Consider the following 24,154-nt stretch of genomic DNA (forward strand, 5'->3'; position numbering starts at 1 on the left):
ACATGGATGTGCACACACAATGGCCACTTGGCTGTCTGTCTGCCACCAGCACTTCTAGTAACAAAACCAGGTAAGTTGTAGACAAGGCCTCAGTCTGCCCTTCTTCCTCTGGATCTTTATTTAAGCTGTCAGGCTGGCTGGAAAGGTGTTGTTATTACAACAGTATATTAGTTTAGGGATAAGCAGTTCCCTCTGATGTTCCTCGGCAAGTTGTTTGATATTCAGTACACATAGTAACTAGATATCCGCATCTTTGCAAATCCTGGCTGTAGTCCTTCTTGAGTCTGATGGACTCTTGGTGGGACTCAGAACTTCTCTCCATACAGGTGCTGAAAGGTCATCAGGAGATGGTTGAAGTACTTGAAAGTAAGCTGTCAGAGGAGAGAGATTGGAGAAAGCAACTTGCAGCTGACCTTGAAATGACGCAGAAAGCGTTGAAGGCTGAAAAAACGGTATTGTGTGGTCATGTGTATTAGTTCTGGTGTGAAGCTGTTTTCTTGGGATATATGTATGAATGAGGAACTAGACACTCTCTGCATAAGTAGCATTTTTGGCTATTTAGACACACGGAGCAAAATAAAATTCTACCTCTTGTGCGTGAATACTACTAAATGCATAGCTAGGCTATCTAGGAATACATGTACAGGAAGAGGAGATCATGTCCTGGAAAACAGTGATATTGAAAAGGCCTTGTGGTTATTTTTAGATACCCTGGTAGAAGAAGTCGCATGATCTTTGGCTGAATTAATGGCGATTGTGAGTAGGACTAGAGCAATAGTATGATCTGTGTTCACAGCATGGCTGAGACCATTACTGAAATACCATACCACCATAAAATTGAGATTGTAAAGGAGGTTGAACAACTGGAAGAGATGTAAGAATGATTCAAGGTGTGTGGCTACATGCCTTATGTGAAAAGCTGTTTAGCTTGGAGTTTATATACACTAGAAAAGCCCCTGCTGCCATAGCTATGTTGATAGAGCCCATCAGCAGGGACACAGTATATTACAGCAGAAGGAGTTTTCCTACAGATGTAGTTTAAACCACCTCCCCAGCATGGTCAACACCCTTAGGGGCCACACAAAGCATATTATTTACTGTCGGAGCACTGGAGTTTACCTTTTCATGGAATGCGCCTTATTTTGTGCATGTAACACCCACCTACAGTCACAATTTGAGATTTTTCAGCTTAATTTTTGTCAGGGTACTTATGGAACAGAGTGGATGTCTGAGAGTTCAGGTAATATCTTTTTTTCTTGTAAATTGAAAGAGTAACTACATAAATGACAAGTGGTGAAGTTAGCTAATAAAGTACAAAGTCCCGTGCACAGTCTTTAGAACTTTCTTTCCTTGAAAAAACATCATTGAACAGCAAAACAGAGAAACAGCTCTTGGGTAACAGAGGCATGCTTCTTCCACTAACTCTTTTGTCTTAATTCAGGAATTACATAACTCAAAGGCAGAGCTTGTGAATCTTTATAATGAGCTCCAGAGTCTCCAAGATGCAGTAGAAGAAAGAGATGCCCATAATGTAGCTCGTGAGAAACTACAGATGGAAAATACTTTACTAGAAACAAAGGTAAGAATGTAGTGAGATCAATATTCTTTCAGTGTCTGACAGACAAAATCCGACAATCTATATGACTCAGCCACATAGGAGCTTTATATCCAGAGAGGGGTAGTTAGCTTTGGTAGTGTGAAGTCAGAGTTGTGACAGTTAACACTGGTATAAATTTGGAAATAAATATGAAGGTACACACTTCAAGGCTTAAGCCAGTTGCCACTAGAGATGAGCAGATTTCTCATAGCAGATTCCTCTGAGGCTTCTGCTTCTGGTGGATAGCAGCAATAGGATGCTGGACTATGCAGATCTTGGCATTTATTAATTTGTAATATCCTGAGAACTGCAGAGAGGCATACAAATAAATAAATGTGATTTTATGGCTGCACCTCTGGCGTTTATATAAAACTGCCTAAATGATTCCTCACTCACTGGAGAGGAATTGTGTGCAAACACTGCAGAAGCAGGAGAGTTTAGGATCATTTAAACATTATACTGCAGATTTACAAACCTCCTCGGCTGGAGTCGCTGAGTCTCTTGAAGGAGTTCTGTGAGATCACAGCAAATCAAGCTCATGATAGTTATTTCTGCCCAAACAGGTATCAGAGCTTTCACAAGTATGTGAACAATTAAACAAGCTTGTTCTGGAACAGAAAACAACAGATGAGAGTTTTAGTGCAAATGAAACAACATGTAAAGAGCTGATGTGTAAAGCAAAAATACTGGAAGAACAGATCCAAAACCTGGGGGACGAGAGACAACAGTTATGGTAAATCTGGTAAAACTTAACAGTGCCTTCTGTATTTTTGCCTCGTATCTTCACTGTTTAACTTAGAAATGCACAGTCTTTTAAAGACCGCAGCAGCACTGCTGCTTAGAACGTGCAGGCCTTCCAGATGGGCAGGTGCCTTCTTTTCTTCTGCTTCAGCCAGAATATTCAGCTGGCTGCCAGTGCAGACTTTGGCAAAGTAAACCCGGTTCTTTTCTCACTCAAACCGGTGTAAGTCTGGTTTTACACAATGGCTTGCGTGTAGTTACTCCAGGTTAACCCCTGTGCAAATGAGAGATGAATCTGGTTCCGTGGGAACAATTTTATTCTGATTTCTTTTACTGCAGCACCTAAAATCCTCATTCAGGGATAGAACCCTGTTGTGCTAGGTGCTGTAGAAATGCAGAACAACAAGATGGTTCCTGCTATCAGTGGCTTACAGACCAATTTTAAGATAAGACTTTTAGTTGTCTTTTTACTGCTCACCCTTGCAAACTTTTACCAAACAAGCTAACTCAGCTATAAATCTCACCTTTTGTTCCTGTGCATGAGTTCTGTGTGTGAACTGCACTGAAATTAGAGCACCCACACACTTGCACTAATGTAACAAGTGTGAGTTAAAACCAGTGTAGTTATTTCAGTCCAAGTTTGTACGTAGACTGACTCACAGGTAAAACAAATTCCTGCTGGGTGAAACTTCCCCTTTGCAGAACCATTAATACAAGGTCTGTACATCACCTAAACACTTCAGTGAAACTCTTGTGATGCACGAGTGTTTTGCCGGCTCTTGACATGATGGTGTATTTCATCCTTTGTGGGTTATTTGACTTAGATTTTTTGCCATTTTTCATCCAGTGCCAAGTTGTTAGGGAGCAACAAGAAAATAGAGGAGTTAGAAAAGCAGGTGAAGAGAAGCAATGAAGAAAAACAGCGATTACGGGAAGAAAATGCCCAGTTAAGGCAAGACGTTCTGGCTGCAAGGGAGCAATTGAACACCAGAAGTGAAGAGTCTGTAGAGAGCACACAAGAGAGAAGTCATGGAGGGAACTGGCCTCTCAGACCAAAGTGCCCTGAAGACAGTCCAGAGGGGATTATCAAGCAGGTATGAAAGCTTCAAAGAGCAAATACCACTTCTATGTCCTGTGTGATTTCTTTGTTTAACCAGTTTAGGAGGAAACTGAATAACAAACTGAATGCACGCACGGCCTTTATGTACTGATGCATTACATAAGGGGACAAAGATTGTCTAGTTTTCTGGGAGAGATGCCCCTAATATGGTGATGTATCAGTCTTATTGACCCATCTTCTGGCAGGAAGATACCTTTTTTCCATTTGGTATTGATTTGGATAACCTAAATAGATTGAGGTTTTTTTTAGTCTCTCACTGTAAAGTTCTAAGATGGAGCTTGATCAGTTACTGATCCTGTTCATGAACAGGATTGTATGGTGTGGCTTGCCAGCAAATCCAGGGGACTGGGCTTGGTGACATTGTGTCCTTCCAGTCCAGTGCTTATGTTCCCGTGCCATTGCTCAGATTTTATTTATTCCCTCCTTATTTATTTATTCCTGATATATTTTAAAAACTCACTCTTAATTAATCATACTGACTAAGAATTTTTCACTGATACTTTTGACTTCCCTATTCTCTTGTCTGCATTTCCTAATTGCTGGTTTGTATTCATAGTTACCGACTTTTCCATTTTTCTGTTTGTTAATAGAGTGGGGGGATTGTCTGTTTTTTGTTGTGTCTATATCTCCTCTTAAACAGGATTTTTTTAAAACAAATAATTCTCCTTTGTGCTAACTTGCCCTCCCTTGTTATGTATTTCTCCTAATTAATATAGTATCTGTCTGGAGAGAGACTCTTACAGCAGCATCAAGAGGAAATGCAGCAACTGAGACAGGATTTCCATAGAGTTCAGAATTTGTGCAGCTCTGCTGAGAAGGAGCTAAGATATGAAAGAGAGAAAAACTTGGACATAAAGAACCATAATACCTTGCTCCAACAGGAAATCGCCAAGGTACTGGCACTAACTGCTACAGTGCTAACGGCTCCGAGGTCATTCTCACTTGGAGACATACAAAAGCTTCATTCCAAGCTCAAAGAAGAAGGGCCAAATGCAAATTTGCTCATTTTGGGGATTACTATGCCAGATTCTCATTTATACGAAGGCCTGTTTAGTTCGCTCAGGCAAGTCAGTGAGAATCAGGCCTCACAGAATTTAGCACAATATCTGGGATTAGAAATCAGGATTTATTCTTCAAAACTTGCTTGGTCTGTACTCATAGGGACATAATGTCTAGTATGTGCGTCGTGGAGACTGTCTGAAAAACAGAGATAGCACCCAGTATACCTGCAGGGCTTAAGTCTTGTGAGCCATGAGACATCTTGGATGCTGACCTCATGGCAGGCTATGCCTAGTCTCATACATGTGCATTTATCTGACCAGATGTCAGCTCGTGCCATTCATTTGTATATTTTTCCCACTCCATTATTGCATTATTGTTTCTTCAAAGTTTTGTGTTAAACCTGTGGAAGCCCAACTCTGGAGGAATGTGCTCCCGCTGGGACTGGGTGCGGCAAGTGCTGGCTCAGCAAAATAAGTGTTTGCTCATTTGTTTTATTTTTTACTATTCTGGGTTGTCCAGCAACCCCACCACCATTTCTCCATTCATCACATGTTAGCTGAATCACATGTAGGCAAGGAAGTGAGGGCTAAATTCTACTGTTTTCTTTTGTGTCCAATTTAGGTTAAAGCTGAACTGAGACAGACCCAGCTGAAGTTGTCTGACTCGACCAAAACGTGCTCTTCTCTCACAGTGCAGTGCGAGCATAGCCAGCAGAAGTTCAGGGAACTTGAACTCGAGGTGCTGAAGCACTCTCAAACCTCTAAGCAGCAGAGCAGCCTGCAGGAGAAGCTTGCACTGGAGAAATCTAGAGCAACTGACATGGAGAAAAAGGTAAACCTGCAACCTAGCCCGTGTTCACATTGTGTCAACCCTCAACAGCCATATGCTGCAGCACTTCCAATTGATACCTGCAGTTTGTGCTTTAGGACCTGGATGTGTGTTTTGGAAGTTTTTGCTGATTTGTTTTGCCCTGGGGTTGTTACTGAATGTTCAGTTGTTACATAATTAAAATCAGTATGCAGATGTGAAAAATAAGGCCTTGCTTCTGAAATTCAGAAGATCTGAATGAACTGAAATTTAAACTAGAGTAAGTCTTGAGGAAAAAAATTGCAAATTCTTCCATTTGAGTGAGGAAAGTGGATTTTCCCTTCCTGCTCCACAGTATTAGGCTATTTTTGCTGCATTCCCTCACCCCACAAAAAAAAGTCACTTTGGAAGAGATCCACCCTGAGCATTTGAGCCTGAAGGATGAAGAATATAAAGCATGTGAAAACCAGGGATGCCTGTACATGAGCACAGAGGCTGCTCTGACATGCTGTAATTACAGCACGTCAGAGCAGACTCGATTAATTGAGTCTGCTGGAGCGTGGCAATTACTGTGCTCCAGCAGCCTCCTGCATGTTGTGTATAAGTATCCCCATGCTTCAAAATGGCAGTGGGGGCACTTGAACTAAAGTTCATCAAACGATCTTTAGATCAAGCACCCCCCACCATCATTTTGAAGCATGGGGATGCTGATGCACAAGACGCTGCGGTGTTTTAATTAGAGTGCTCCTGGGTAAAAGTGCCCAAGGATTTAAAATGGAGCTGTTGTGGGCTCTTGCCTGCAGGCACTGCCAGCTCTCCAGGACTGTGGCCTTTCAGGAGTTAGCTGTCATCCCTACTCATTTCCAGAGAATCATCTCATCTCTCCCTCCTCACCCTCAATCAGTTTACCAAGTCACCCAGCATGTCAGCCACCCACATTCACTGAGTGACCTGCCCTCATTCATAGTTGACCAGGTGTCCACCCACAGTAACACAGAATGGTGCTGGGAGCAGAAGCCCACAGATTCAGAAAGGAGCAGCTTGACCAGTGGTTATAGGGTGAGAGGTGCAGAGCTTGTTGTTGGCTAAAGAGGATCTGGGCATGGAGTGAATCTAAGCTTGGCAGTCTAGAGACCCAAGGAGAAAGTGCGCTCTGCATGGCTGGAGTGGTAGGGAGGGAGGCTGGAGGCTGAAAGAGGAGCTGTTGCTTGTCCGGTCTGCCTGCATCAGAGTAGAGGTAGGAATCCATTCCAGCAGGTAGCAGAGGCAGCAGGGCTGTACATCTAAATAGTTTGACCCAGCAGCATCGGAAGGTGGAGGGACCTGCAGGGGCGGGAGAGCGTACCTAGTCCTTCAGTTCAGTGGAGACCCAGCTCTGTTTTTCAGCTGACTGGCAGGAGCCCTCACTTACTGCTGGGGTCATTTACTGTGTGTTTAATTTGCCACCATTTTACTTAAGATTTTGGAGCTACAGCAGAAACTGAAGGAGTCTCAGCACCAGCTCTGCCTCGCGGAAACCCACGTGTTGGGAAGGAAGCAGCTGGAGGAGGAAGTGAAAGAGGCCAGAGAAGGTGAAGCTCAGCTGCAGCGCCAGCTCCAGGAAGAGCAGTGGAAAAGGTAACAGGCCCCAGAACATGTCTTGCTGGCAGTGGCCAGGCCCTTGATGCTCCAGTGCAATGCCAACACCCTAGCACGTCCAGCCACGCTGTCCTGCCCCGCACAGGAGGAGGGCTGCCTTACTGCTGAAGTGTTAGCAAGTGTCAGCTTGGAGGTCCCCTTGCCCTCTAGTACCAAAGGAATCTGGATTATCATCGTAGTGTGGTGGCGGGTGCTATAGAAATATTTGCGGGGACTTCACTGTGTGGAGAGCACAGGTAAGAGAATGAGTGCATCATGGTCAACCCCCATGTTTCTGCAGGCGAGCAAAGGAGCTCGGAGCTGTGCTCCCGGGCCCTGCTGAGTGTCACATGGTATATTTGCAAAGCACTCCAGACAGCTCCCCAGGGCAGTCCCAAGCAGCAAAGACTTCCCAGAATATCCAGTCTGCCACCACCCAGCTTGGAGAATCTTCCTACCCAGGAGACTGGGTGCCTTTTAACTTCAGTGACCCCTGGTTATCTCAGACACCTTGGCACTTAGCAACATCCAGCAGGGATGTCAGATCCTCCAGTAAGAAATCCTGCACCTTGCCTCACGGGTATAGATCACATCAGGAAGGGCACATGAAGCAGTCCCATCCATGCTAGCAAATAGCCACCAAGTGAAAGTGGACAAGGGTTATACTCCAGCTGCTCCTGAATATAGAGCAATGCAGCAGGGCCCAGGCCTGTCCAGGATCTCAGAGACATGCATGTTGTTTGGAAACAACAAAATCCAAAGGGTATCTCAAACAGCTCTTAATACTCTGTGATAAGAAGGTGCCTGGCTGACCTCACAGACACTGAGCACTGAGGCTTTGGGGCTGGAGTTAGTGTCCCGTGTGCTTGCAGCTTGCTTAGCGACAGTGACAAAGATGTAAAGTGAAGATGTTCCCCTCTCTGAGTGACCGACTCCTTCAGAACGGCTTGTTGGAAGAGGTTTGATGTGCTCCCATTGGGTGTAGTGTTGTTAGAGGACGAAAGGGTGGATAGAATTGTTCGTGTGAGAAAAGAGAGCTACCGAGATGACCTGGTAGGACACAACTCAGCAAAACACCTTCCTGGTCACTGCTAGAATTTGGTCATATTAGGATCTTACGATGTGTTGTGGCTGTGATATACTGTAGCATCAGAAAGCCCCCATGAAGATCAGGGTCCAGTCGTACGAGGTGCTGTGCAAACCCAGAATACAAATCAATCTTTGTCAAAAAAACCCACAACCGTGGCAGGAAGCAGGTGGTAGGAGAAACAGAGGCACAGAGTGGGGAGAGCTTTGCCCGAAGTCGCATACGATGCCAGAGGCACAGATTAGATCGACAAGGTCAGTCTGATCCTAAAGAACCTGATGGTTTTGGAGGTGTTTCCTGTACATCTAGTGGAGAATGTGGCTAGAATGGCTAATATCCCTAGAGTGGGAGGGATCTTTTGAAATGTGCCCACTACAGGTGGGTGTGCTGCTACTGCTGGTGCTTCAAGGTGAAGATGGACTAAAGTGGCGTTTTAATTTCCTCCATCCACAAACTCTCCAAGTCCATGGATAGCATAATGTACAGGAGGGAAAACCCAAAAATTTGGGCCAGAACCCCAACCATGTCATTGCAGGTTTTGGCACTTCTGTAATTTGTGATCCTGTTACAAGTGCAATATGTTAGGTGGCCACACAGCTACTGAGTCTGCACAGTAGGCTGTGCTCTGGCCAGGCAGGCACGTGGCTCCAGGCGTGTGTACCTGAGCATAAGCCCGTAGGTGGGAGAATCCTCCCATGTCTCTCACCCAGGAATCAGGACACCCAGGTTCTAGGCCCCTCTCTCCCAGGGGGAGTTGAACCATCTCTCTCTTGCACTTCTTTCAGAGCTGAGACCCTGCAACTTGCATGCGATAATCTGTGGGTAAAATGGAGGGAAGGCAGTGTGGGGGGATGTTTCTCCCCCTTCAGGAATAGGGGTCCAGGCAAGAAGCCAGGGCTCCCCCTTTCCAGAGCAGCAATGGTCTCATTGAGCCACACACTCTACCTTGTTACCCTCCTCCTGGCCCTGTATATCTTCCCGTCTTGGCAGCCCAGGGCCCCGGCACCAGGGGGAGGGCTGGAGAGGGGCCAGGATAATACCTGTGGACCTGTGGTCTGAGCATTCTTGGGAAGTCAGAGACAGATCGGTCCAAACCCCATGGGGGTGAAAGGGGTCTAAGACATGGGCCTCCTGTTTCCTAGGCAAGTGCTCTTATCAGTCAGCTGTGGGGCTAAAATGCAAACGGGCCCTCCTTTTCCAGTCTCCAACAACACTGGTTTTTGCTTAGCCAGCCACATACAGGTGCACAGAGCAGTGGCTGTATCCCACCCCCCAGCCACAGGGCAGCCTACAGAGCACAGTGTTTGTGTGTCTAGACTACCACGGAATACGATCGCCAACTGCGTCTAAGTGCCAAACCCTGCACCTGCACGCCTGGGAAGTGCCCTGTGGGGTGCACAAAGGGAAATAAGACGCTGCCTTTGTAGTTTATACGTTTGGTCATTATCCGTTCGTTTTCATTCTGATTCGGTTTCAGTGACCACAGACCTTTTGAGAAGCTTAGCTTATGCGATCAGCCTTGCATGCCCTCAGACTTTCCCTGCTTCAGCAGAGGTGAAATGTTCCCCTGTGTAGCCACAGTTCAGCTAGCCTAAAGGTGGTTCCCCCAAATAAGGGTTATGTCTGGGTGCAAAGCCAGCAGTGAAGTAACTGTCAATAAAAAGGCACATCCCTTCCTCACCCACATAAACTGATATTGAAATAGGATGTGGAGTAGGCTTGAGTAACTTAACTCCTCTTACCTTGAGCCCCATGCAGTGCTGCTGTTGCTCATTGTCCTGACATGCTTACAGGAAGCTCCTGGATCAGCATGCGGAGGAGCTGCAGCAGCAGCTCCGGCACTCGCATGAGACGGAAACATCACTGGCCAAGACTCGTGCTGAGCTTCAGGGCAGGTTTCAACAGCAGGAGGTGCAGCTGCGGGTGCTGGAGGATGAGAAGAAAACAGCGCTCACCGAGGTAAGGTGCAAGTCACAGCACTGGAGCTGTGCTCAGGAAGGGGCGAGTTATTGTCACAGATGGCTTATTATAGGTACAAGTCCAGCAACGAGTGGGGCATGGCAGTAGAGCAGGAGAAGGAAACTTGTTCTTTAATGAGCATGGTGCTTTTTACATGGGCATCTGAGCAGGAGGTAATGACTACAGAGATGCATCACCCCCCTCTTTCCTCTCCAGGGATACTTCCCAGGTCCCACCTCACCTCACTACAAGGAGGCAGACACCTCTGTGGTCTTAGGAAGGGCAGTTTCCCTGGAAAGGAGATGACAGCAAAGATGGGCTGCTATTATTCCATGGGCTGATTACTGCTTGCTCCATCTTGAGGGCAAAAGTTAGGTGTTACTGTAGAGCAGCTTTTGAGGGCAGAGCCCCTTTCTGTTCAGAAGCAGACTGAAAGGGCATTTTCATTTCTTACAATTTAACAAACAATTTTAAAAATATATCTGCTTTTCAGCTTCTCCTTTGTCAAAAAAGCAGTAAGAAGCTTTCAGAGCAGCTGTCAGTGCTGCAGCAAGAGAAAGAAACTCTCCATGAGGAATATGATCGTCTCTTGAAGCAGCTAGATTTGTACGTCAGGTAACTACCAAAGCAGTAGGGACCACTGAGAAACACAGTTGCACAGCAGCTGCTCTTTACACCCTGGTGGTGATACTGGAAAGGATTACTCTGTAACCTTCAGAGTGTCTCATGTAAAATGCTTTTAGCATTGAAAGACCTGCTTCAGCATGACACCTCCCAGCAGAATTGCTTGTATCAAATATCACGCTTCTGCTATCACTTCATTTTGAGTTTTTCTGTCCAGGAGGTGAAGATGGTAAAGAAAGCAGCTGTCCACTCAGGGAACGGAATGTCCTCTCAGCCCAGGACACCAGTCCAGGCTTTTCATTTTTTTCTCTCCTCATGGGAAAAAGTTTATTTCACTTCTTTGCTTTTGCCTGGCTGTTCTGTGGAGAAAGGACCAAATGGGGCTGTTTTAAGAACTGCTGTTTAGAAAGGCCAGTGCCCTGCCTCGTATCCTAGTTTCTGATTGACAAAAGTCAGAGCTTTTTATGTTTAACACCAGATGGGCAGGACTGGCCATGAGATGCACGCTGCAGAACCTCATTACTCTTCTTTGGACTTTGGATTGGTGGGAAATGGCAGTTTGGAAAGTTTGTGGGCTCCTCTCCCACCAGTATTAAAACCTACCTCAGGGTACTGGCACCTATCTGAGCTAACAGACCTCAGAGGGCTTGTTTTTCTTCTGGATATCTATAGTCTGATGCTGCTAAAAGAATTGTTGAGGTTTGAGCCATTTTGGGGAAATTGTTGCTTTTGGCCTTCTTGGAAAACACTATACTTGAAAAATATCAGTATCAATGTATTCAGATGGTCACGCAACACTTGGTTGGGCTGGCAAGCATCACCTCCTCCCCCTTACCCCCCAACACACAAGACTGGCTGACAACAGCACTGTATTCTCGTTAACTAATGTTCGTCTCCCTTCACCCCTACGTGCCTATGATCTCCATATGTGCTATGTGATGATCTGAACAAACACTAGGCTCCAAACATTGTGTTCGTGAAATGCGGAGATCTGCTGAGCACCGTCACAGGCTGATATTCGCATCTTCACCTTCCCAGGAAGCACAATGAGAGGCAGCTCCGTCACAAGGCCAAGCTCCAGAGAGCCAAGGAGACTTTTGTTCATGAGGTGAAACAAAGAGATGTGAAGATCAAACAGCTTGAAGGTGACATTTTGCTTTCAAGGAGCCAAACAGGAAAGGTGAGAGAGGGCTTTCCACACAGAGCGGGATCCTGGGCGAGTGCCCTTCCTAAAGGGGAGGCTGTCCCGAAGCAGTCGGGGTCATGCATGCTGCAGGAGCTTGCCTTGGCACAACTGCTTGGAGAGGCGTTAGGGCTCCTGGCGATGCACACTGCTCTCACAGGGAGTCCTAGGATCTTGAAGACAGCACGGGGAGCTAAGTTGTATGTAAATACACAGCAGAGCCTGTTGTGTATAAGTAACTTTTAATAACCAGCTTCTCCTGTCAGAGAGGTGAAAGCTCCAGTCCTCTGTGGGGCAAATGGTTTCAAACACAAGTGAATTGTCTAAAGCAGGAGCAGGGGTGAGTGGTTTTTCAGGAGCTTTCCTTGTGCTCGCTGCTCCCCTGCCATGCAGTGGGTTTGTCTTAGCACTCCTGGGCCGGGCAGCACGCTCATGCGGTAGAGAAGTTTAACTGATAAATTATCCAACACTTAGAGTCATGTTTATTTCTGGCATCACTGTCCCTGCTGGGAACACTACAGTTCCACCAGGAATGGATTTGGCCCATAGTGTTAATGTATCTATTTTGTATCTTAGGTTGTTATTTTAAGTAAATGAGATCCATTAATTTCAAAAACCCAAAAGTCCACATACGTAGAGAGTTTTTTCTTTATTTGGGGTCTTCCTTAACTGCCGGTGCCCAGGTACAGGAAAAGTTCTGGAATTAATGTCCTGGCCTATTGAGATTGAGGCTTTCTGCATTCATTTGCCCTGTTCTGCATGCACACAGGATCCCTGGGGAAAGGGTCCTTATGGGGCGATGCTTGATGCTACCTTACATCCAGTTTTGGTGGTCACAAGTGCTTTTGTCACCTGTCAAACTTAGATATTGGACAGGAAAGGAAATTTTTTGCCATAGGAAGGAAATCCTCTGCCAAAGGAAAGTCCAGTCCTGCCATGACAGCCAACCACAACATCCAATCTCTCATAAACTGATCAAGCTGCATCTTAAAAAGTTACTGTTTCTCAACCCTTAAATAGCATTGTCAGCATGTGACAAAAAGGCCTTTCTGGGAAGTGTGACATCAAATACAATATATATGAAGTAGCACTGAGCATCTTTGATGCTTACACCTCCTCTGTAAAGTGCTTTGAGACTAAGAGATGAAAAGCTGCAGGTAGGAGTTAGGTACTGTTGCTGTTGTTATTACCTTATGTTTCCTTACACACAGGAACATGCATTGATCAAGCAGGTCACCACAGAGAATGACCATTTGCTCCAGGAAAACAGAAAACTCTTACAGCAGCTTAATGAGCAGGAAGAAGTTGGCCGGAACAACAAGCGGATAATTTCCACAATTCAGAGCAGGTGCCGTTAATTATCTCACTTTGGAGAAAGAGCAGTTTTAGCTTAGCAACCTAGACCAGAGTTCAAACCAGGAGGGCTGAAGTTTGTCTCATGGGTCTGTGTTCTACCATGCTATTGCCCATGTAACTAATGAAACCCTTGTTCTGTGTGTGGAGTAAACCAGGAGTAACACAACAATAGCTCGGGCTAACTAACGGATGTTTCATAGTTTCTAGGGCCGGAAGGGACCTGAGTTAGATCATCTAGTCCGACCCCCTGCCACGGCAGGAAAGAGTACTGGGGTCAAATGACCCCAGCAAGGTGGTTCATCTAACCTCCTGGAGTCAAAGCCACTTCACCTGGAATGGGCTTGGCCCCGGTGAGGCGTGGAACCTGCAGCACGTGTCTTGTGGGGGCAATAGGCTCAGAGAATTTACCCGAGTCCTTTCTGTGTAGAGAGGCTGAGAGCAAATGCCCCTCTGAAAACATCAAGCTGTTAGAAGCAAAGGTTCACGTGCGGGAAATAAACTGCTCTGTGTGTGTGTGTGTGTGTGTGTGACCTTCGCAGAGTGCAGTTCCTGGACAAAGAAAACAAGCGACTGCAAGAAAGCACCATACAGCTGTCCAACCAGGTTGGGGGTCTGGAGCGGGCTCTGAGGAACATTCAGACTCATGGCGTAGAGGTAAGATGGATGCGCTGCCTTTTGGTACCTTCTCCCCCATGTAGCTGCATCAGAGCAATTCCGCCATCAGTCTCCTACCAATATACCTCAGCTTTAAGCTGGAAGGAACTTCACTGGAGTCCTGAGTGACTTTTTTACTACGATTTTCCAGAGCAAGCAGTACCCCTAATTGTGTCCGGTCTTCAAGAGGAGTTACCGTGTGCTGAGATCTTTACAAAACAAGGCTCACTGCCTTTGGATTTCCTGCTCAAGCGGCTATAGATAATGTGTATTATTAATTGTCTCCATCCCATGGGGATTGGACTGAGGCCCATCAGCTCATTTCATGAAGAACAGGACACCAAATGCATGGTGGGTGGCAGGGATCTTGTTGCTTGAGTAGCTGAATTGGAGCCAGCAGCCTGGACGTGAAAGGCTGTCTCATTCCTGGGATGCTGAGGCAGGCCATCCCCCCATCCGCTGGGTTATTAGGCCATTTTTTGCAGTGACAAAGGTTTTGGTTTTTACCTTTGATCTTTTTTTTGTTTTTCAGTTGTTAAAAATATCTGAATGATGGGGAAGGTCTGGGACCAAGAAAACTTTATAAAAAGTGGGTAATTTTAGATACCTTCACAAGTGAGCCAAAAATATCAAACAGGGGTGCCCAGGGACATCTAAAATGAAGAGTGTATTTGACAAAAAAACAATTGTGGATTGATGCAATGTCTGGAATAGTTTGGGCTGAAAAAACCCAGAACATTTGAGATGTTTCATTTCAAGAATGACAAAACACTTCAACGTTTTGCTTCAAAATGATCTGTAGAGACCAAATTTAACGCTGTTTTGGATTAACTGAAACAAAAGATTGTTTTGGATCAAACAAAATGTTTTGTTTTAGCCAAAATGGAGCCTTCTTCAGACACTTGTTTCATCAGAACTCTTGTTTAGGGTCAACCTGAAATGACGTCTCCATTTTTTCCACGTGACTTCAGAACTGAGTAATCAGCCATCGCCATAGCTTCGGAGCCTCAATTCATAGCCAGGCACTGAACAACAGGCCCCGGTTTGCCAGGGTACAGGCACCTCTCAGCGTTCAGAACCTTTGACAGTCAAGCCACTTATTTAAAACTGGGCTTTTTGATTTGTAAATTGGTGGAACTTGAATGTCCAACACCCATCTGCTCCTTTGGAAAACCTTGTCTAAGTGTCTAAACGTACTTAACTTTAGGGAAACGAATGTGGAAGTGATAGCCACAGTGTGGGATGGCTAGTGATTAGGGGGAGCAATGGTGCGGTGCTCCCATCCAGAAAGCAGTGGCTGAACCCGCTCTCAGTCTACACATTCTCCCAAGGGCACCGAGAGCCATCTAGACTGCCACTTTTTAGGGCTTCCAGTTTGAAATAGTTCTCTAACCGGAGCAGTGCTAGTTGATGGCACTATTTCCATCAATGTCACTTGCTCATGGGGCTCTTGTTCTGGGTTTTCTGGTCCTTTAGAAACTAGCCATTCCCTTTCATTCACAAACACCCTGTCTCTTTTCTTGGAATTTTCTCCCGTGCATCTGAGATCCCAAGTTTCCTGTCTCTAAATACTGCGTGAAAATATCCCTTTCCTCTGGTTTGTTTGCAACGTGTTTATTGCCTTGAGCATGCCCTCCCCACCTTTTATCAGTTGATTATTCTTCTGCTTCTTTTCCTAGGACTTGAGGAGCATTGGCTTCTCTGAATGCCAGCTACTAAGTAAAATGTTGCCACTTCCAAACACAAGGTACCGTGAGTAAAAAGGCACCAAGTCTGCTTACTAACAGCAGGTCCTGTCAGCATTGGGGAATAGGGAAGCCATGGATTCCTGCTTTCAAAACACAAGTTTCACCCTTTATTTTATTCCCTCGTGTCTTTTGGTCGTACAGTAGGATGGAGGGGTGGAGCTAACCAGTGTCTACTACCTGCTGCCTCCTTTAGTTTGCGAGTCCTGTGGGGCTTTCTGTGACTGTGCACGGCCCCGAACTCGATGGTGCTTGATCTTTGACTGGGCCTGTAAGCGCTGCGGCAGCACAACTGAGCACTAGCAGTTATTGCTGCAGCGAGGGAGTGCTGGGTGCACGACCGACCTCGCAATTAGTCTAGGAACTTGCCAACAGAAGGGGGCAGTTAATGGGTCTGAATGGTCATTAGACTCCTTGGGAGGAAGGCAGCTGAATGCCCTTGAGGATCTGGGGTTTAGCCTGTCTCTATGTTAGACCTTTACCCGCTTCCGGGGGTAGCAACACTAAAAGACTGTGTGGCACTGGGGTATTGCAGTGGTGGGCCCACGTGAGGACACAGCTAGAGATGCTGTTTGCAAAGTGAACTAGGGGTGGAAATTCTTTTGCAGCTTCTCAGCAGCGGGGCCGCCGGACTCGCTCAGCGTGCTGAGAGCCATTCAAGAAACCAAGTCCAACGAAGGTGCTGAAAGCCAAAAGTCCTCGTCTTCCTTATCGCCATCTCAACCTTCTGAGATCGGCTACCTGAACGTGGTGTCCCCTGGAGACACCGCCAGCCTCCAGACGCAGGAAGAGAGTCCAAGTTTCTGCTGTGATGATGTCTAAGGGCCTCTGGCAAGCAGCTGAGCTCTTTGTGGACTGCAGGAGCTGGCCTCCCTTGCCACTGGGCACAAGGAGGTGAGAGGGGCATTTGCCAAATAACGTATTACATGGATTTTGAGACACCTCTCAACTAAATTATTCGGTGACTATTTTTCAGCTGTTTGCCCAGCTCAACATCTTGTCCCAAATCTGTCAGATTTTTTTTTAAACTCATAAAGTAATTCATTAAAATGTTATTTTTAAAAATGTTTTTTCTCCGTTTAACGCTCATTCTCTGCGAGGTCCAGAGAGATTCTACGGGGTTTTCTGAAGCAGAAGTGAGCCACGGCTCCAGGCCCAAGTGTCTGTTTCCTTCCACGCTGGGGCCAGATCCACGCAGGTATTAAGCACCGGAGCGCAGAACCGCGTGACTCCAGGCAGGCAGCACGGATCATCCGCCTCCTCGCTGCCAGCCTCTGGTGTGGCAGTGGCAGCCGCGCCGGGCGCCCTCTCTGCTGCTCCGGCGGTCCAGCAGCCCTGGGCCAGGGGCAGGGACAGAGAGCAGCTGCCGGCGGCTCGGGGACGAGCCCGGCTGACCGAGTGGCTGCTCGCGCAGGCAGGGACCGGCTCGCGGAGCTGCAGCTCCAGGCCCGCTCTTCCTGCCTGCCCGGCAGCCTGGCTGGAGTAGCGGTGGGCAAGCGTCCCTGAGCCCGGCAGCCCGCGACCCTGCTCGGGCAGCGGCTCCTGCGGGGCCAGGCTAGGCTGCGCCCGCCCGGCTCAGCCTCCTGGGCTGCGCAGCTCAGCACCGCCGTCTCCTGGCGCGGGCCTTTCTGGCAGGTCCCGAACCCTTCCCTACCCCAGCTGCGGCTCTGCTTGCTGCTCCCCGTCCGATCTGTTGGTCGCTCCCGGCCCGACCTACTGCTCCGCCTTCCGCTCCCGCCCCTTGCAGCCCGTCCGCTCTCATAGCACGTGGCCCTGGCCCCGCCCATGGCGGCAGCAGCTCCCGCGCAAGCTCCGTAGGGTTGGGGACTTCCGGGCGGAAGTTGCCGCCGCGTTTCCGGTTCCGGGGGCGTCATGTCGGTGCTGGCCTCCAACCCCAACAACCCGGTCGTTTTCTTCGATGTCACCATCGGCGGGCAGGTACGGCGGGCGGGGAGATGGGGCGGGCGGTGCTGAAGCCTCGGCCCGCAGGAGGTGGGGGGGAGGCGCTGCGGGCCTCATCCCGCCTCGCCCCGCAGGAGGTGGGCCGCATGAAGATCGAGCTGTTCGCCGACGTGGTGCCCAAGACGGCCGAGAACTTCAGGTACGGGGGGCGGGTCCGGGACCGCCGCGTCCGGCCAGGGGCGCCGACCCCGCGCGCTCGGGCGCACGCGACTCGTTCCCGTCTTTCCCTGCAGTCGCCCGGGCGCCGCCCGGTCGCGAAACCGCGGGGGCGCTTGGGGGAGACGTCGCCGCGGAGACGAGCGTCCTGCTCTTACGGCGGGGCGGACGGGTGCGGCCAGGCCGCGGTGCCGTGGCCGCCTCGTGACGAGCGGGGTCGAGCTGCGCCGTAGAGCCCGTTTGCCGACACGGGTCTCAGACCCGGAGATGGCGCCAGGGCTGACCGTGCAGGGGGGGTCCAGCTGCGCCCCGCGGGGCAGGAGGCTCCCGCCGCGGGAGCAGGCGCACGGCTGCAGTCCGAGGCCTGTGAGACCAGAGTGCGGCACCAGGGGACGTGCCTCTTGCCTGGAGCTGGCTCCACGTAACCTCTTGCGTTCCTCCTGTTCCGAGGTTTGACGCTGCTTTGGTCTGGACGGGAGATCCCCGTCCCCCCCCGGCGCCGTGCCCAGGGAGCCCTCGGAGGAGTTGTGTTGCTCCTCCGTCAGCGCTCCGCACTTACCCGAGCGATCCCCAGCCTGGCGCCGTGCGGAGGGACTCGGTGAAGAGCCTGACGCCGGTGTGGGAACAGCCCCAGCAGACTGGCCTTACTGCTGCACCTCCTTCAGCACCTCCCAGGCAGCTGACTCCTCCTCACCTGCTTGCGGCAGGCAACCCCCTGAGCGAACAAAGCAAAGCTCGGTCCTGTGGCTGTGATGCCAGATTAGCCAGGCTCGCTCGGTCCAGGGCCTCCAGCCCAGGCAGCTTTCCACAGTGATCAGAAACGTGCGCTTGGCCACCCTCGGGGTGGCTGGCCACGTTTCTTAGGGTCATTCCGAACCTCTGTGGCCCAGTTCCAAATGTGTCTCGGAGGAGCGGCAGCTTAATGACCTGGTCTCCTGTTGGCCTGTCTCTGATGAGAAGGTGCCTGCCACTCCTTTATCGATGGGACGTCCCAGCCCCCCGAGAGTCCCCTTTCCACTATGGATCTCCAGGGAGTGATGCCCCAACCCACATTTTTTGGCTGTTTCCATTCTCAGTATCAAACGTGATCCAGCCTGATGCCCAGAAACAGCCCTTTGGGGTGGAAAGTTAGTAGTTGTTGCTGCCTCCTGTGCCTGCTGTTAGCAGTGTCATTTGCTCCTCAGAAGGGAAGTGCCCTCTACCCCTCTTCAGTAAAGTAGTCAGAGCAGCAGTGATTTGGTTTGGATTCAGATACCTCTTTCAGGTGACTCATGTGCTGCTCTCTCTTTTTTTTCCCTCTTTCCAGGCAGTTTTGCACAGGTGAATTCAGGTATGTGGGGTCAATGCACCACTCCTTTTAAACAGCATACTGAGGTGTTTAATGACCAGAAAGTAGAGCAATCTGATGGTCTTTGTTCCCATCTTCTTGCTTTCTGAATGACTGTGTTGCTGCAAGGTGCTATATAGCCTTCCCAGGCACCGGGGGGGGACCTGTCAGTACGGCACATGGGATTCTGGGGTCCTAAAATGACTGGAAGTCTTTATGCTGTGATGAGCAGTATCCTGCAGTGGTATTTCCTTGTCTTGCTGTAGGAAAGATGGTGTCCCTATAGGTTACAAGGGGAGCACTTTCCACCGGTAAGTCAATTTCCTCTTGTTCAAAACAGCACGGTGACCTAGACACAGCCTGATGCCCAGTTCTGAAAGCAGTCCCTAAAGTAGGAGGCATCCTATAGTCATCGAGGGATAGGAGGCCTGAATAGTGTTTTCTTTCTAAAGTCTCTGCCCTGCATCTACAGTTTTGGCGACTCTTTGCCTCTGTAGTCAGTGTGGGCCACTCTCTGTTGTACTTGCCAGATAAAAAGAATATTCTTGGTGCTTATCACCCAATGCACAGGCAGCACTGTCCAGCCTTTGTCCAAAGTAAAAGGTCATCCCACGTCGAGTCCATCACCTAGTCACTAGGTGCGTTTTATTGTGGTGTGGGCTGTTTCTCTGTCGTTTCGGACCTACTAAACTTTGTGAGACTGTTTCACAGAGATGCAGTCGTTAACTTTGTTCTTAATTACTTTTCAGGGTGATAAAGGATTTCATGATCCAGGGAGGCGACTTTGTAAATGTAGGTATTACAAGTACGTTCATTTCCTTTCCTGGTGGTTCTTTCCATGGGGCTGTATTTAACTGTTTAACTTTTTTTTTTGGAACGTGTTGCTTAGTGAGCAAAGATATGTAAATGAAAGATGAGGAAAGAGCAAAAGGGCATTGACAGGGAAAGGAGGTGGCTGGAGCCCCAAAGCCCTTTCAGCAAAGGGGGAGGAATACCTGGTCAGACCCATGGAATAGACTGTGGCGATGCCAAAGCCCCCCACGCCCCCACTCTGCAGCTTCAACCTCTGACAGGCTCCTCCCTCGCTTGCCATCACTCATTCTTCTAACCCGAGAGCCATCCTTGCCTTTCCTACTTGCCTTCTGTTTTCTGTGGAACGTGCAGCCTGAACTCTCATCCGTAGCTTCATCTGGCGGGTCTTGGAGGTCTAGAATCTACCTGCTTCCCTCACACCATGTCTGTTCTTGTCCTGTGGTTTCACCTGGCCTGGGGGTCGGTCTGTGACTAACTAACATGAGGGAGGGGGATGAGGATCAAATGAAGAATTAGGGTGGAATGCTGACTTCTGGTTTCCAGGCTCAACAATGTTCAGATGTTTTCATTTCTAGTGTTCTTTTTAACACTGTTTTTTTTCTTAATGAAAATACAGCCTCAACCTTAGTTCTGGTTAACAAAGTGCTTTTCTGTTGGAAGTATTTTAAAAACATGCTTTTTCTGAGGTGGGATTGATAATTACCTCCCTTCTCACACAGGGAGATGGCACTGGGGTGGCTAGTATATACCGAGGTCCCTTTGCAGATGAAAACTTCAAACTCAAACACTCTGCTCCTGGACTCTTGTCTATGGTAAGTATAAGACGGCCAAGGTAGTAAGACTAGAAAGGTTCCCACCCACCATCTTTGAGATTTACCAGTTATTTCCTGGCTTTCACCTCCATGGTTTGTTTTGTAGAAACATCACCAGCAGCCTAAAATTGCATAAGTGGCAATATAGAGACTGACGTGCTGTCCCAGTGGACTGTTTAGTGGAGTATCTAGTTACTAATCCGGCCCTGCGGAGGTAGATGTTAATTCCTATGATAAACATTTCTAGTGCAGGTCAGCTGGAATGATAGCACTCTTGTTTGAAGTACCCTGGCTTCTGCAGGCTCGAGATGTTCAGTTTACTAACATGTGCATGTGTGTTTGCGTTTTAAATTAGGCAAACAGTGGTCCAAGTACAAATGGGTGTCAGTTCTTCATCACATGCTCCAAATGTGACTGGCTAGATGGGAAACATGTTGTGTTTGGTGAGTAGTCTCTCATTAATGACATTTCAGTAGGGTAGAAATCGCCTTCAGCTCATTTCTGCTTTGAAACCAGTAATAAATCAGCCAGGTAATGGAGGCTTGGTAGAGGAAGAGAAGGTGGGAGCTGGGGAGCTATGTGTATTGCATCCTCACAGTAAGGCCTCGCTCCTTATTAGGTCCTGTAGGTGCAACATAAACATCAAAATTGGTAACTTTTGCACATAACCAAACACAGTGCCCCTGCTGGAGACGTATTCTGTGCTATTTCTCATAGTCAGTGGGAGAGGGGTATGAGTTAAGGTCCCTACATCCATGCACGCCCCACCCTCTGGGAAAGATGAACACTGCCACTCTAAGAGACGGACCTTAACTCCATATCTGAAACGGTTGAAGCTGAGTTTATGGGCTCAGTGATCCATAACACATCCCAAGGTCCCCAGTTTAGTAAGTGGTGTAAGTACATTTGTGGGGCAAAAATAATGCTTGGAGAGAGAACCGTGTCCAGACACAATATAATCTCAAGGGTTTGAGAAATTGGAGAAATGTTTCATTGTTCATGACAGGTTGGGGTTACAGAAAAAGTGGAAAAGTACTTCAAAATTGTTCTTTCCCTTGCAGGTAAAATCATCGATGGGCTCCTGGTTATGAGAAAAATTGAAGTAAGTTTAATGTGCATTCCTCTGAATGCCCTGCCAAGTCATTGCTTCAGAAGGCTTCACATCCCCTCCCATCACTTGTGTATGAAAGTGCTTAACGGTAGTGATGAGGAATTCCTTGCAGCCCTGCCACGGTTTAATCCATCTCGCAGAGTTGCTTCCGAAATGCACACGTGGCTTTATGCCAGCAGGAAACATGTTCTGATGGATTTGCTGCAGTGCCTTGAGTTCTTTCTGGAAGCTTGATCGACAGGTTGCTCTGTCAATCGTCTCAGAGCAGGCGTATGAGAGAGAATACGTTGACATCTCACAGAAGCAACATTCAGGGGCTGACAGATTAGTAGAGGTTGTCCATTGAAAGATAATCAGTGCTTTTAATAATGAAAACACAATGTTTCCAAAGGACTTCCCAGTCCTGCAGATACATGAGCCTCTGCTGAATTGTGGCTGCATGTTTCAAATGCCTAGTTGACAGACATGTGAGTTTACGTGAAGAGATGGGTGAAGAACCCGGCAGCATTGTGCTCTCCCTCCGGGTGCCTGAGTGCAGACTGGGGGGCCCACTGCTGAGCCACAGCGGAGCTTGTCTCATGGGACTGTTGTAAGCAGTCAGCAGAGAATGCAGTTATGGGAGAGGAAGTACAGAACTGACAGCAGCTCCACTTAAAGCCTTGCGCTTGTCTTCATTGTAGGACATTATTCCTTTCTCACTGGCTCTTTTAAGAAAACCATTTTGACAGGTGAAGTGCAATTATAACCCTGGTGGGATAAGTAGGATGAGATTCCCCTTGCAGTGTTTATCATCAGCAGTGCCTTCCAAAGCATCAGTTGAAGGATTACTGCACATCTCTCTTGTGGGACAGTAATGGGCAGATGAGAGGAAGGAAAGACAGGCTGTCAAAGAGCAATGCTCAAAGTGCAGAGCAATGGGTTCTGCTCTCTGACTCCTGGACCTGCCCCTTGTGCCCCACTTTTCCCCCCAACCCCAGTCTGTCACTCCCCCTGCAATACAAACATGGGATATTTTTTCACTGTTTGCTTTTATTATTAATATTGTTACAAGTCTAGAGTCAGAAATCTCAAGTGGTGTGAAACATAGTGATTATCCCACATTTCTTTTCTGCACCTTGCTTGGTTCACTGCCTCCTGTTCAGGGTCTTCCCTGTGCATCTCAGCTCTGCATATCAGAGAGTCAGCTGGGCTCGCAGAAGGCTTCAAAGCCATTCTCATAATGAAAGAGCAGCAGTCAGGAGGCATCCATAGTCCACATGCAGGTTGCCATGTTCCTGAGGCTCAGTTGGCATGGCTGTCTCTTAACCCTCAAAGCAGCTGGTGACTTTTGCTAACTTGTTGGGTATTTATATATTGTAACTGTGAATTTCTGTTTTCCCACCCCCAGAACGTACCAACTGGTCCAAATAACAAACCCAAACTGCCTGTAGTGATCTCGCAGTGTGGTGAAATGTAGAGCGGTGAAAGCAGAAGTCTTGGTAGGTCTGTTGTTCTTCATCAGCTTGTCTGAAGAAGTCTTCTGAGAGGAGACAGTGATGGAAAACCATCTGTTACTGTCTTGGATTCTTTCATGTGGGCATTAGTGATTTGAGGTTCTGCCAAGTTTCAGAAGAGCAAAATGTTTCATGCTGCATAGAAGAGGCAAGTAAACCTAGAAGCCTGAGAAGCAATTGTTGCACTTCCTAATTCAGGGCAGGTTTGAGACTCGCTGCCTGAGCTGAGTGCCATGGAGCTGAAACACTTGAAAGGAGGGCGGTGAAGCCCACTGAAGGGCCCGGCTATTGCCACATTACATCACCTGTTCTTAATGCAGCCAGTATCATTGTCCTAACCTACCATTAGGTCGGATTAGATACCATTGTGATCCAGTCTGCCTTGGGTATAGTAAGACCTGAATCATTGCATCTGGGTACTCTGCAACCTGCTGAATGTCAGACAAGCTGCTCAGCTTTTTTTTACTTCTAAGGGCACTGCTTCTCCAATTAGCTGGATCTCTGCTGTGCTCCCAGGTAGCTGACTGGAGAAGCAGTAGCCTTGGAATAAAAGCTGCAGCAAACAGGTGGACCACCTTGGAGGTTCCTTGCAGCTCCGTATACCCCCACACGCTGCACAGGCCCTCATCTTCACAGGGGCCTGCAAAGTATCTGGGTGATCCTATATTGCCACACAGCAGTGTTGGGTGTAAGCAGGCTTTGGGTTACTAGCGCGGTTTCTTTTTCTTACCCTCAGCTTTTTGTTTGGCGAGCTCAGATAACGTGGCACTGACTTGTGTGCATTCTCCTTGCCGCGCCTGTTCCTGTAACTGCCATTGTTCCTTGTCCACTCCAGGTCTGGTCACTGTTCCCACATCACCCGTCCCTGCAGCTGCCTCAGCCTAATCCTGCAGGTTACAGCTGTGCTGTTGCCACTTCACAGGCATTTCAGATATTCCAGGTCTACAACTTCTTTTTTTTTTTTTTTTTTTAAAAAAAAGTCCCAGAT

General features: G+C 48.0%; 2 protein-coding genes across 3 annotated transcripts in view; both read left to right on the top strand.

Moving 5' to 3' along the window:
* Positions 1-16,551, top strand: part of CCDC30 (coiled-coil domain containing 30) — a 35,276-nt gene extending 18,725 nt beyond the window's left edge. For both annotated transcript variants that reach the window (XM_019512020.1, XM_019512022.1), the window contains 14 exons: positions 327-452; positions 1,442-1,579; positions 2,161-2,330; positions 3,186-3,432; positions 4,175-4,351; positions 5,082-5,291; positions 6,727-6,884; positions 9,765-9,930; positions 10,424-10,545; positions 11,593-11,734; positions 12,949-13,085; positions 13,633-13,747; positions 15,427-15,494; positions 16,101-16,551. In XM_019512020.1, coding sequence (XP_019367565.1) covers positions 327-452; positions 1,442-1,579; positions 2,161-2,330; positions 3,186-3,432; positions 4,175-4,351; positions 5,082-5,291; positions 6,727-6,884; positions 9,765-9,930; positions 10,424-10,545; positions 11,593-11,734; positions 12,949-13,085; positions 13,633-13,747; positions 15,427-15,494; positions 16,101-16,314 — 2,190 coding nt within the window. In that variant the 3' untranslated portion in view covers positions 16,315-16,551. The remainder of the gene's footprint in view (positions 1-326; positions 453-1,441; positions 1,580-2,160; positions 2,331-3,185; positions 3,433-4,174; positions 4,352-5,081; positions 5,292-6,726; positions 6,885-9,764; positions 9,931-10,423; positions 10,546-11,592; positions 11,735-12,948; positions 13,086-13,632; positions 13,748-15,426; positions 15,495-16,100) is intronic.
* Positions 16,552-17,322: 771 nt separating this feature from the next.
* PPIH (peptidylprolyl isomerase H) lies at positions 17,323-24,123 on the top strand. Its single transcript, XM_019512025.1, has 10 exons — positions 17,323-17,430; positions 17,529-17,593; positions 18,917-18,940; positions 19,204-19,248; positions 19,687-19,729; positions 20,470-20,562; positions 20,918-21,005; positions 21,624-21,664; positions 23,061-23,151; positions 24,002-24,123. The coding sequence occupies exons 1-9, from the start codon at positions 17,365-17,367 to the stop codon at positions 23,127-23,129; spliced, it is 534 nt and encodes a 177-aa protein (XP_019367570.1). The 5' UTR covers positions 17,323-17,364; the 3' UTR covers positions 23,130-23,151; positions 24,002-24,123.
* Positions 24,124-24,154: the final 31 nt, after the last annotated feature.

Source organism: Gavialis gangeticus, unplaced genomic scaffold, assembly GCF_001723915.1.
Source record: "Gavialis gangeticus isolate Ggan-Ray unplaced genomic scaffold, GavGan_comp1, whole genome shotgun sequence".
In the NCBI taxonomy this organism is placed as follows: domain Eukaryota; kingdom Metazoa; phylum Chordata; order Crocodylia; family Gavialidae; genus Gavialis; species Gavialis gangeticus.